The sequence below is a fragment of the Lampris incognitus genome, chromosome 3 (assembly GCF_029633865.1).
Source record: "Lampris incognitus isolate fLamInc1 chromosome 3, fLamInc1.hap2, whole genome shotgun sequence".
Taxonomy (NCBI): domain Eukaryota; kingdom Metazoa; phylum Chordata; class Actinopteri; order Lampriformes; family Lampridae; genus Lampris; species Lampris incognitus.
The window spans coordinates 29,625,931-29,638,481 of record NC_079213.1 but is presented as its reverse complement, the minus strand read 5'-3'; the positions used below and the strand labels follow the sequence as shown (position 1 = coordinate 29,638,481).

Genomic DNA, 12,551 nt, shown 5'->3' with positions numbered 1-12,551 from the left:
GGAGGGGGGAGTAGGAGGGGGGGTAAGAAGCAAATATGAAGGAGAAGTTTAAGCAAAAGGAGGGCAAGATGGCAAAGAGAGGCTTCCCCCTGCTCGAGTTTCACACACAAAAAAGAAAACGCCTCGGCAGCTTGGGTTCCTCATAACCTAATCCGCGTGACCTTTTGCACTCCGCCCAAGTTAAAAGTGAGGCTAGTGTCGACACATCTTCCTGCACTAACCACAGTCCCCTGCCTTCCCTAGCTCCATCTTTAAACAGTTTTTCATTTCAAAGGAGATGGACCGAAGAGAGAACAGAAAACTGGCAAACACTACAAACACTGTCAAGACAGGCGATGGTGACTCATGAGCAAAGCAACGACACAACAAACTCAAAAAGACATGCAACCCAACAACGTGCTGTCACCTCTACTGCTGTCTGCTCAACAGGTGAAGAGAGGGAATGAATCACCAGTGCTGGTGAGAGTCTGCCACAGAGATGGTCCCATCACTGTGTTTTCACAGTCTATGTTTCACCGCTGGCTGTTCGTGGTCATTAACTTACAGTTAAATTATGGCGATCAGTATTTCTGTGATCAACGTATTAATGAGTTGAATGCTGTTGCCTCATGTCTGGGAGCTTCACTAAAAATAAAGCGCGTTTGCTGAAACGTTAAAAACAATATGCTCGGGGGTGTCCGGGTAGCGTGGCTGTCTATTCCGTTGCCTACCAACACGGGGATCTCCAGTTCGAATCCCCGTGTTACCTCCGGCTTTGTCAGGCGTCCTTACAGACACAATTGGCCATGTCTACGGGTGGGAAGGCAGATGTGGGTATGTGTGCTGGTCGCTGCACTAGCGCCTCCTCTGGTTGGTCGGGGCACCTGTTCAGGGGGAGAGGGGGAGTAGCGTGATCCTCCCATGTGCTACGTCCCCCTGGCGAAACTCCTCACTGTCAGGTGAAAAGAAGCGGCTGGTGACTCCACATGTATCGAAGGAGGCATGTGGTAGTCCGCAGCCCTCCCCCAAATCAGCAGAGGGGGTGGAGCAGCGACCAGGATGGCTCGGAAGAGTGGGGTAATTGGCCAGGTACAATTGGGGAGAAAAACGGGGAACCCCGCCAAAAAAAATACTCTGGAGTACATTTGAAAAAACTATCAAAACATTTTGAGGAGAAATGTGTGGATCAGCAACATTTTTTTTTTGGTCCCTTTTTTCCCCCAATTGCACTGGGCCAATTACCCCACTCTTCCGAGCCATCCTGGTCGCTGCTCCACCCCCTCTGCTGATCCGGGGAGGACTGCAGACTACCACATGCCTCCCCTGATACACAAGGAGTCGCCAGCTGCTTCTTTTCATCTGACAGTGAGGAGTTTCACCAGGGGGACGTAGTGTGTGGGAGGATCACGCTACCCCCCCCCCCCCAGTTCCCCCTCCTCCCTGAACAGGCGCCCCGACCGACCAGAGGAGGCGCTAGTGCAGCGACCAGGACACATACCCACATCCGGCTTCTCACCCACAGACACGGGCAATTGTGTTTGTAGGAACGCCCGACTGAGCTGGAAGTAACATGGGGATTCGAACCGGCCATCCCCATGTTGGTAGGCACCGGAATAGACCGCTACGCTACCCAGATGCCTCGTTGGTTTAGTGACATTTAACTAAGAAATTGCAGAACATTTTCTTTCTTTCTTTTTTTTTTTTATTACTAGACGCTTTAAGCAGCTGGCTCAAAATCTGCATCTGAGTTAAGCCCCGCCCCCGACGGAAAAATCAGCAAATATCATGTCCGCTACTGCACAGCAGTCATGCCGTGTTTCTCCACGCGTCTACTCCCGATGCACACTATAAGTAATGCAACTGCACAACATACCAGAAGTCCAACTCTAGACGAAGGAGCAGTGGGATTCACGACATTCCAACTTCACTGCCCGTGTGGGTCTTCTTCGAGACGGAAGTGTGACAATGTTCACAAGTGATTTTTCATGGTTTGGAGTAATTATACATCACATACTTTTCTGCATAAACGACGTCCACAGACTTCTAAGCAGTTCTGTCATGTAATATGTGTAACGAACCTCCAGTGAAACAGAAATTTGGGCCCTGTGATTTAAGCGAGAATGAAGAAAGCAAAGAGAGGCAAGATGGTTGGCACTGAAAGGCACGATATTGTGAGACAAACACATATGAACACAGCACAGGGACATCTGAGAACAAACATGCAGAACTGACACAACATTGGCTGCTCTTTTCACGGTGTCTGACAGTGTCTGGGCGACACTGACCTCGCTGTTGATGTCAGCTCCAGCGTCCAGCAGCATCTGGACCATGGCCTCGTCCCCGCGCACACAGGCGTACATGAGAGGCGTCATCCCCTTTGGAAGAGAGAGGGGTGGGGGTGGGGGTGGAAGGTAGAGATGGTGCAGGCATGAGGTTCAAGTAGTCATTTGCTTCTTTTTTTTAAAATTTTTCCCTTTTCTCCCCAATTGTATCCAGCTAATTACTCCACTCTTCCAAGCCGCCCCGGTCGCTGCTCCGCCCGCTCTGCCGATCTGGGGACGGCTGCAGACTACCACATGCCTCCTCTGCTACATGTGGAGTCGCCAGTCGCTTCTTCTCACTTGACAGTGAGGAGTTTCACCAGGGGGATGTAGCGCGTGGGAGGATCACGCTACTCCCCCCAGTTCCCCCTCCCCCCTGAACAGGCGCCCCTGAAAGACCAGAGGAGGAGCTAGTGCAGCGACCAGGACACATACCCACATCTGGCTTCCCACCCGCAGACACGGCCAGTTGTGTCTGTAGGGACGGAGGTAACGCGGGGATTCGAACCGGCGATCCCCGTGTTGGTAGGCAACGGAATAGACCGCCATGCTACCCGGATGCCCATTTAATGCATTTCTGACAGTCAATTTCAGATCTACACAGTAGCTTCTTGCACTTTGTTTTTATAACCTACTCTTTAACCACAAAGAAAACTCAACCCAATGTGGTCCACTTCTGTCACAGATACACATTCATGACACAACGTAAGCTTGTTTTCACACCTGCGCTAACTTTCCTGATACAGTACATGGAAACACTCTTTCAAAGTAACCACTATTTTACACAGGGAGAGACACACACACACACAGCAGGGGGCTGTTTGACACGTATGGATGTAACATCCTACATCCATCCCAACATGCTTCCATATGCTAACAGACCTCCCTCGAGCCTGACACACTTACACACATCATGCTTCTGGCCGCAGCAATGAAGCGTGTGCACCATGACTGAAGGCAGAAGTTACTGCATGGTGGCGTACTGCATGAGAGAATAACAAACATGAGTGAAAACTAGGTAACCACATGACCCCGTGTACTGAATCTGGAATCATCCATCCATCCATTATCCAAGCTGCTTTACCCGAATTCGGGTCGCGGGACGCTGGAGTCTATCCCAGCGGCAGGTGGGGAGACACCCTGGACAGGCCGCCAGTCCAGCACAGGGCCGACGCAATCACACCTAGGGACAATTTAGTACGGCCGATTCACCTGACCTACACGTCTCTGGACTGTGGGAGGAAACCGGAGCACCCGGAGGAAGCCCACGCTGACACGGGGAGAACATGCAAACTCCACACAGAGGACGACCCCCAAGGTTGGACTACCCCAGGGCTCGAACCCAGGACCTTCTTGCTGTGAGGCGACCGCGCTAACCACAGCGCCACAATCTGGAATCAAATAACACGGATTTGCAGACAAATGCAGATGCCTTGCATATTCCTTGGCAGCACGTGCATGTGCGCAATTTAGCCTTAAATATTGTTTTTACTGCATCAACTTATTTATTGTGTTTATGTTAATCCGTGTTCTTTGTATTTTGTGCAACGTAAATGTCTGTGTGCTGCGGCTGTCTTGGTCAGGACTCGCTTGAAAACAAGACTCGTTGTCAACGAGACCTTCCTGATTTAATGCAGGTTAAATAAAAACAGACAATAAAATCCCTCCTCCAGGCCATTATGCATAATGACACAACAGAGGATATATCTTTGACTTGCACATAACACACCTGAGCACTTTTTCTATCCAAGACTGATGACACCAGTGCGTTTAACCAGCAGCCAGCTGAAGGGGCCGCAGCGGACACCGATGAGTGAGTTCAACTGCCTATCAGCGCCGTTGACGGAACACAGCTCTTCTTTTACTATTTCTGTCATGCCAGCTGTTCCTTCGACCCATTTCAGTGGTTTATGGTGGAATAAAACTGTATTTCCCTGCTGTTGTGTCATTTCTACTGATGAACTTTGGAGGGACACATCCGTCTTTTTTATTTGCCATATTTACAAGGCCCTGTACGCTGCATACTAAACATTTGTTCTTTTCTCTTCCCGTCAAAATCTCTTTAACAGTTTCTGACCGAGTGAAGGATACGCTAGACTGGATGAACCCAGTGCAAGGTTTAGCTTAGCACAAGAAACTGGTGTGGCAAAGACTTAATGCAGACACAGGCCTGTGCAAATCCTGCACATGTTGAGGGACTTCTGTGGAAAGTGAATGCAAGGAGACTTTCCAGGTCTTCTACTGACTTAAAAAACACATATAGGCTTCTTTTTTTTTGTGTGTGTGGATTTTCCCCCCTTTTACTCCCAACTGTACTTGGCCAATTACCCTATTTTCCGAGCCATCCCGGTCGCTGCTCCACCCCCTCTGCCGATCTGAGGTGGGCTGCAGACTACCACATGCCTCCTCCGCTACATGTGGAGTCGCCAGCCGTTTCTTTTCACCCAACAGTGAGGAGTTTTACCAGGGGGATGTAGCGCGTGGGAGGATCACGCTATTTCCCCCGCCCTCCAGTTCCCCCTCCCCCCTGAACAGGCGCCCCGACCGACCAGAGGAGGCGCAAGTGCAGCGACCAGGACACATACCCACATCCAGCTTCCCACTTAGCGTAACAATGAATAACCAATATTTCCACTGACTGAGGGAAGATGGAAAATCCTAAATGATATTCACACTGGCATTCAGACAGACTTGGCTTCATCAAGCTAATGTCTCAAACGAACTCAACTGTGCAAACTCTTAAGATGTGCTGTCATGTTTTATGTAAAATACACCTTAACTGCACTCTCTTCTTCCGTTTTACACATTTTCAATTGATCTTAAATCTGGAAAGGCGACTTTCCCCCTGTATGATGAAAGTAAGGATAATTTAAACTCTGTCATGGCATAAAATGAGATCAGTTATATCACTAACTGGGAACAGACTGCGCCCAGCATATGTGTGAATAGAGATGGGCTGCTGGGTAATAAATATTGGGAATGCAGAATGCCAGTGTTGTTTATAAACTCTCCTCTGTGCGAGTGTGTAGAGGTGTGATGTTAACACTGTGCAAATGTGGGCGTCTGTGGTTAAGCGTCAGACCTGCTCGCTCATGCTGTTTATCCCATCAGGACCCAGCAGGTTGACAGCCTGTTTGACCAGGTCTGTCCGTCCGCAGTTGAGCATCCTGAAGCCCAGATCCTGCAGGAACTTGGCCTCGGTCGAGGCCGCGTCGAGCTTTCTGGTAGCACAGAAACAATCATCTGCCCTGCACATGGAGACAGCAGATCCATTACAGTGATTAGTTCGGAGCCCATCTCGAAAATGGATTCTGAGATGTCGAGGGTGCACACATCTCCGCAGCCCACTGAAGGGAAAAAAAGATATCATTGCTACTCCGATTTTCACAGCTCAGAAAACAAAAACAGATCACAAAAAAACCCCCACAAAAAACTGGTGTGTTGTAAAATCAGGAGCGGCAGTCGTAATCAGTATAAGACATTAACTCACGAGGGCGCTACGATAGCTGCCTTTAAAACTAATTAAAAGGTCTTTCCGTGTTTCATAGTGAGACTTTGCTACGCTCTCTTCTACTCTTTTGCTTTGTTCGTTTCCTTAATTAACATTTGTCAGAGTTAGGGATTATGCTGCGAGTTATTACTTATTCATATGTTCTGTAAATCCACGTAATCCATGCCGCACCAGTTGTCATGGTGACGCCCCGATCAAGTTCAGAAAGAAAAAAAACTTTAAGAAAATATTCAAACATTTGTTTCAAAGCTTTTAAAAACATGTTTTTTTTCCTGGTATCCAACAATGAAAATGTTTTATCAACTTTATGAGTTTTCTCAAGTGGACCGATGAAAGGTACTGCATATACTATTTATCGCTCTACCAACAATTCATGGCGGAAATCTGCAAGAGCTGGAGGAGCATTTATTTACCCCCCCCTTTCCTTATTGTACTTGGCCAATTACCCCACTCTTCCGAGCCGTCCTGGTCGCTCCTCCACCCCCTCTGTCGACCCGGGGAGGGCTGCAGACTACCACATGCCACCACTTTCATTAAAAAATCCCTTGAACACAGAAAGAAAAAAAAAGGAATCCCCTTAACTTTCTTGACTCTTCTTCAATGTGTTCTCAGGATTTTCTTTTTTTTTTTTGGATTTCTCCCCCCTTTTCTCCCCAATTGTACCATATTTGATGTTTGCCATATCAAATATTTAATTAAATCTAATTAAATGTTACATAATGCATAATGTTTAGCTTTGTATTTCAGCGCCTATCCCACTTTCTCATCACACAAGTTCCCCCTTCTTCTACTTCTTTTCTTTTTGCTGCAGACTTGACCTATTTCCTGTGCAGGTGTCATTACTTTCGAAAAACAGCAAATGGAGGAGCAATTGCAGAACGCTAATACAATTAATGTGTTTTAAAAAAAAGCCAGTGGGAAAAGGCATCAAATAAGGCATTCATTAACATGAAATACTGATAACCACTGTAAAGCACCGACTCTCTCCCTTGCTTTTTTTAAAAATTATTATTTTCTCCCCAATTGTCAGTTGTACCTGTCCAATTACCCCAGTCTTCCCAGCATCCCGGTCACTGCTCCACCCCCTCTGCCGAGCTGGGGAGGGCTGCAGACTACCACATGCCTCCTCCGATACATGTGGAGTCGCCAGCCGCTTCTTTTCACTTGACAGTGAGGAGTTTCGCCAGGGGGATGTAGCGCATGGGAGGATCACGCTATTCCCCCCACTCTCCCCTGAACAGGTGCCCTGACCGACCAGAGGCGGCGCTAGGTGTAGCGACCAGGACACACACCCACATCCAGCTTCCCACCCGCAGAAACGGCCACTTGTGTCTGTAGGGATGCCCGATCAAGCCAGAGGTAACACGGGGATTCGAACCAGTGATCCCCGTGTTGGTAGGCAACGGAATAAACCGCTACGCTACCGGGACACCCCTCTTCCCTTACCTTTGACATAAGTACAGATTTTGTCTAAAAAACTTCATAGTACTGGCTGTGAAAAATTTAGAGAGAGAGAGAGAGAGAGAGAGAGAGAGAGAGAGAGACCGCGAGTGAGCGAGGGGGGGGGATTATATCCATACTTAAGTTGCCGTGGCTCACAGTCCACCCCAGGTAGGAGCAAGCGGGCGGCTTGTCTCACATCATCGCTGTCCACGGAGAAGCTGCGCCGGTGCTCCGTGTGGGCCACCGCCACCCGGATCCACTCCATCAGCGGAGGCAGCACCATGAACGGCCTGCAGGACGGGAAACACACTTCCGGTGAAATTTTAACAGGAAAATAAAACGCCATATTAACATAACAGTGACTAAATTTCAGTTTTAAGTTTCATTCTGTTATTCCAAATGTTGCTATCACGCCATGCTTTAAAGGTAAATTTTTCGTATACACGGAGGGTATTCTATTCCTTCTTCATCCAAATTACAAACTTAAGCTCGATATTGATATCCATGAAATTTTATAATTAAAGATATCCCCGAGGAGGAGTGTAAATGCAATTTCCTTCAAATCAATATTTATGACCTACAAATTAGCTAGTCCAGAGCTGAAAGATGAAGCCCTAAATGCTGGGCAGACCCTTTAATATTGCTATTATGTACTTTAATCAGCATAAGTAATGAGTCATCCCTGGCTGACATGATCATATTTCACCATCCACCCCTGTCCCCGTGAGCCTGTATAATTCCTACCAGCATATCCTGTAAATCACCCGTGAGTTTTTTCCCTCTTGCTCTCTCTGTCTCTCTCTCCGTCTCCTTCTTCCTCTCTCAGAACCCCTTTCCCCTTTTCTATTCTTCCACCTCAGCCCACCCAAAACCACATCATGACAAGACGCCACAGTCCCAGTGTGCGACGATTTGCAGCGGCTTATGCTGTCCTCCAAGAGCAGGATTTCAAAGTCTTCCCATTAGCTTTGTGGAACAGGAGGAGGGAGACCTCAAATCTCCCAGCAATCAGCACCGGGCTCCTCTGGGGCAGATTGACACTTTTAATTGCTGGGGGGGGGGGGATACTGTGGGGGTAAATGTGAGCCAACTATTGAAACGGAATAAAAAGACAAAAGTGACGGAGACATTTGGAGGCAATTATTTCATGCTGTCAGAAGTTTCCATGAGTCCTTTGGAATATTCTTATTTGTTCAGTAAAATCTTCTTCTTTTTTTTAAACTTATTTATGTCTGTCTGGTATGGTATAGACCTACCAGTTACTGTTCCATCACATTAAATCACACTACAATGATGGCCACTCATATGATACACTAGAAAAAAACTTACAAGTCTGCTTATGCATATGAGGAACATGACTCCGGTTTACAGCAGCTTCTAGTACTTGTATATATCACTCACCAAAATAAACAAATAAATTAAATAAATAAATGGAATAACAAATAGAATAATGGAAGTAAGTATGTAAGCACAACAAGTATATCACAATCATACAGAGTTGCTTTGGCTGAATAATTAGTCATGTATTATGCTTATATATTATATTACTTATACATTATCCATCCATCCACTATCCAAACCACTTATCCTTCTCTCAGGGTCGTGGGGATGCTGGAGCCTATCCCAGCAGTCATTGGGCGGCAGGCGGGGAGACACCCTGGACAGGCCTCCAGGCCACCACAGGGCTCACTCACTCACACACACACACACACACACACACACACACACACACACACACACACACACACACACACACACACACACACACACACATAGGGACAGTTTAGTATGGCCAGTTCACCTGACCTACATGTATTTGGACTGTGGGAGGAAACCGGCACCCCCAGACAAAACCCACGCAGACACGGGGAGAACATGTAAACGCGACAGAGGACGACCCGGGACGACCCCCAAAGTTGGACTACCCTGGGGCTTGAACCAGGACCTTCTTGCTGTGAGGCAACCACATTAACCACAGCGCCACTGTGCCGCCATGATGCATCAGTGATAATATAAATGATTTTATCATCAGTGGTAATGTCAGGTGATACGCACACCATCCACTCTTATCTGTTTGTGAAAGCACTTGTGTTTGCTGAAGTTAAAGCACACTTGTCTGGGCATGCGCTAACCCTGAGGTGAACTCTTGTTCACAAAGCTGGGGGACAGTGTGCCATAGCCTAAACGAATATACTAAAAATATATATTACATATAGTTATCTATTATATAACTATACTACATTATAAACTTGTTATAATTATAGCAATAAAATAATTTGTAACAAGTATACAGCAGTTGTATGTGTATTTACAATTGTACATTTGTATTGCAAATCAGGTTTAAAGGGGTAGTGCACATTGTAGGTGAGACATCTTGACCAGAGGGGGCTGTTTGTAAAGTGTCATATTCACATAATAAGTGTCCATTATTGCACCATGCTGTTAAGTGCTCATGAGAGAGATGGCCTGTGGGAAAAAAACGTTCCTGTGTCTGGTGGTTTTGGTGCACATCGCTATGTAGCGCTTGCCAAAGGGTAGGAGTTAAAACAGACTGTGACCTGGGTGTGTGTGTGTGTGTAGGGTCTGTGCTGATTCTGCCTGCCCGTTTCCGGGCTCGAGAGGTATACAAGTCCTGCAGGGTGGGCAGGGGAGCACCGATGATTTTTTTCTGCTGTCCCGACTGTTCGCTGCAGTCTGTTGCTATCCTGTTTTGTTGCTGCTCCAAACCAGACCGTGATGGATGTGCACAGGACAGATTCAATGACTGTGGTGTAGTACAGGCTCATCAGCTCCTGTGGCAGACCAAATTTCCTCAATTTCCGCAGAAGGAACATCCTCTGCTGGGCCATTTTGTCACTGACAAAGTCAAAGTTCTCAGAAACTTGAAGGTCTCCACGGTTGACACGAGGCTGCTGGATATTGTGAGGGGGAGACGTTCTGAGGGGTGTCTCCTAAAGTCTACTGTCACTGTCATCTCCACAGATGACAGTCCACTGTCAGCTGGGTATGGTGCAGTCAGAACAACTTGGAGCTGAACATGCTCCAAGTTGTTCTGACTGCACCATACCCAGCCGCTCAACCTCCCGCCAATATGCACACTCTTCACAATCCTAGATGAGTCCAATGACCGTAGTGTAGTCTGCAAACAGCTGGGTCCTTGGAGATGCAGTCGTTGGTGGAGAGGGAGAAGAGCAGTGAGGAGAGGACACATCCCTGGGGAGCACCAGTGCTGACTGTCAGTATACCAGAAGTAACTTCCCCCACTTCTGGCAATAACATTCACTTTACCTAATAAGCTGTCCAGGAATTGATTTTGCTCTACAAATTGTAATGGTGGCACCCTTATGAGCATGAAGCAGTAATTTACTCACCAGAGGTCTCTTTTAATGGCAGATATCCATCTGCTGCGACAGTTTGAGCGTTCAGAGTGTTGCAGAAATCCAATCCCAACTTTCCTTTGACATTATGGCAGCCAGCAGCACAGCAGATAGATGGCATCTTTGAGAGGCTAATGCAAAGAATAGTGAATTTGGTCCTCAAAATGGCACGACGGTGGCACAATGGTTAGCACGGTCACCTCACAGCTAGAAGGTCCGGGGTTCGAACCCTGAGGTTGTCCAACCTTGGGGGTCATCCCAGGTCATCCTCTGTGTGGAGTTTAAATGTTCTCCCCGTGATTGTGTGGGTTTCCTCCGGGCACTCTGGTTTCCTCCCACAGTCCAAAGACATGTAGGTCAGATGAATTGGCCATACTAAATTGTCACTAGGTGTGAATGTGTGTGTGTGTTGACCCTGTGATGGCCTGGGGGCCTGTCCAGGTTGTCTCCCCACCTGCCGCCCAATGACTGCTGGGATATGCTCCAGCATCCCCGCGACCCTGAAAGCAGGATAAGTGGTTTGGATTATGGACGGACAGTCCTCAAAATGGTACTGCTAATGCTCTAGTACTCCCACCTGAAAGTCACCGATAGCTTCCATGTGAGTTAAACTGCTCTTCAATAATAATTCCCGTTTTCAAAATATTGCACTTTACCCAGAAAAATAAAAATCAGTCAGTGACAGAAAGAGGTGACTTTTGTCTTTCAAATGAAAAAACCGAATGCGGTTGACTACCGTATTGTTACAACAAAACGACATCGGACTGGGTCACTCTTACTTCCCAGAACATTTTATAAACAATACCATGAAACGGAAAAAAATATTCTCTTGTGATTGCAGATTTTTTTGTTTCTCTAAATCTCAAAGTGGTGATTAAAGGTTTTACTGCATTCTTTTGTGGCCTAATGGCCACACACTTCCTGAAATGTTGAAGTACGACATTCACAACCACTTAGAGGCAAGGCTCTCGATGAGTCGACTGTGGCGGTACAACCACACGCGGCCATTTTCTGATTAAGTTTACGACCTTAGACTAACACAAAACACCCGTGCTGAAGTACTAATGCATTATAATTGTTAAACTTGGGGAAGTTAAGAGAACGACCAATATTCCAGCAGTAAAAAGACGACATATTTTACAGGTCTGTGACGGGAAAACATATGAAACGGATCACATGTTTTTGTGAGACATCCTGTGACGATAAAACAGAACATGATTTCCTGTTGGGTCAGCAGCTGAGTGGCTCCTCCTCGTCCATCAACAGAGCTTTACGTAAGGCATCTGCTCTTCGTCATAGGTCAAGTACACAAAACCCCGAATTAGTGAAATATCCAGACGACATTCCTGTCTCCGTATACGTAAAGAAGTTATCAAAACGTCTAACTCTGTTCAGCAAAGTGCACTCTGCACAACCTGTTTTTCCACATAGGTGTGTTTTCTTACCGAGGTAACTTTTAACAGCCTCGTCCCTTATGTTACAGCACACAACAGACACACTGAGAACAAGAAAACATGTTGTCGCATGCAGGCAGACAAAAGATTGACACAAATATATCAAAGGAAAAAAATAATTAGATCGACTATCTTCTGAAGTACAAGCTTGTAAGAAGGTGTATAAGGAAAGCCAGCTCATGCAGTATTATGTCTTCAGACACCGGGGGGAAAAGATCTCTGGCTCTGTTCCGTGCATCTAAACTTGTTTCAAAGATGCTGAATATGCTAGTTTCAAACAGAGCCCCCTTGGGGAAATGCTATGCTAAAAAAGCTTTTTTTGGGGGGGGGTTCCCCCCTTTTTTTCTCCCCAATTAGGCCAATTACCCCACTCATCCGAGCTGCCCCGGTCGCTGCTCCACCCCCTCTGCCGATCCGGGGAGGGCTGCAGACTACCGCATGCCTCCTCCAATACACATGGAGTCGC

The 12,551-nt window shown here is 47.0% G+C and overlaps 1 protein-coding gene across 1 annotated transcript in view; it reads right to left on the bottom strand.

Annotated features, from left to right (window-relative positions):
- LOC130109542 (ankyrin repeat and BTB/POZ domain-containing protein 3-A-like) overlaps nt 1–12,551 on the bottom strand; it is a 221,022-nt gene that overhangs the window by 15,869 nt on the left and 192,602 nt on the right. Inside the window, exons 4-6 of the mRNA XM_056276480.1 lie at nt 7,392–7,544; nt 5,383–5,548; nt 2,265–2,354 (exon numbers count right to left, since the gene is read on the bottom strand). Coding sequence (XP_056132455.1) covers nt 2,265–2,354; nt 5,383–5,548; nt 7,392–7,544 — 409 coding nt within the window. The remainder of the gene's footprint in view (nt 1–2,264; nt 2,355–5,382; nt 5,549–7,391; nt 7,545–12,551) is intronic.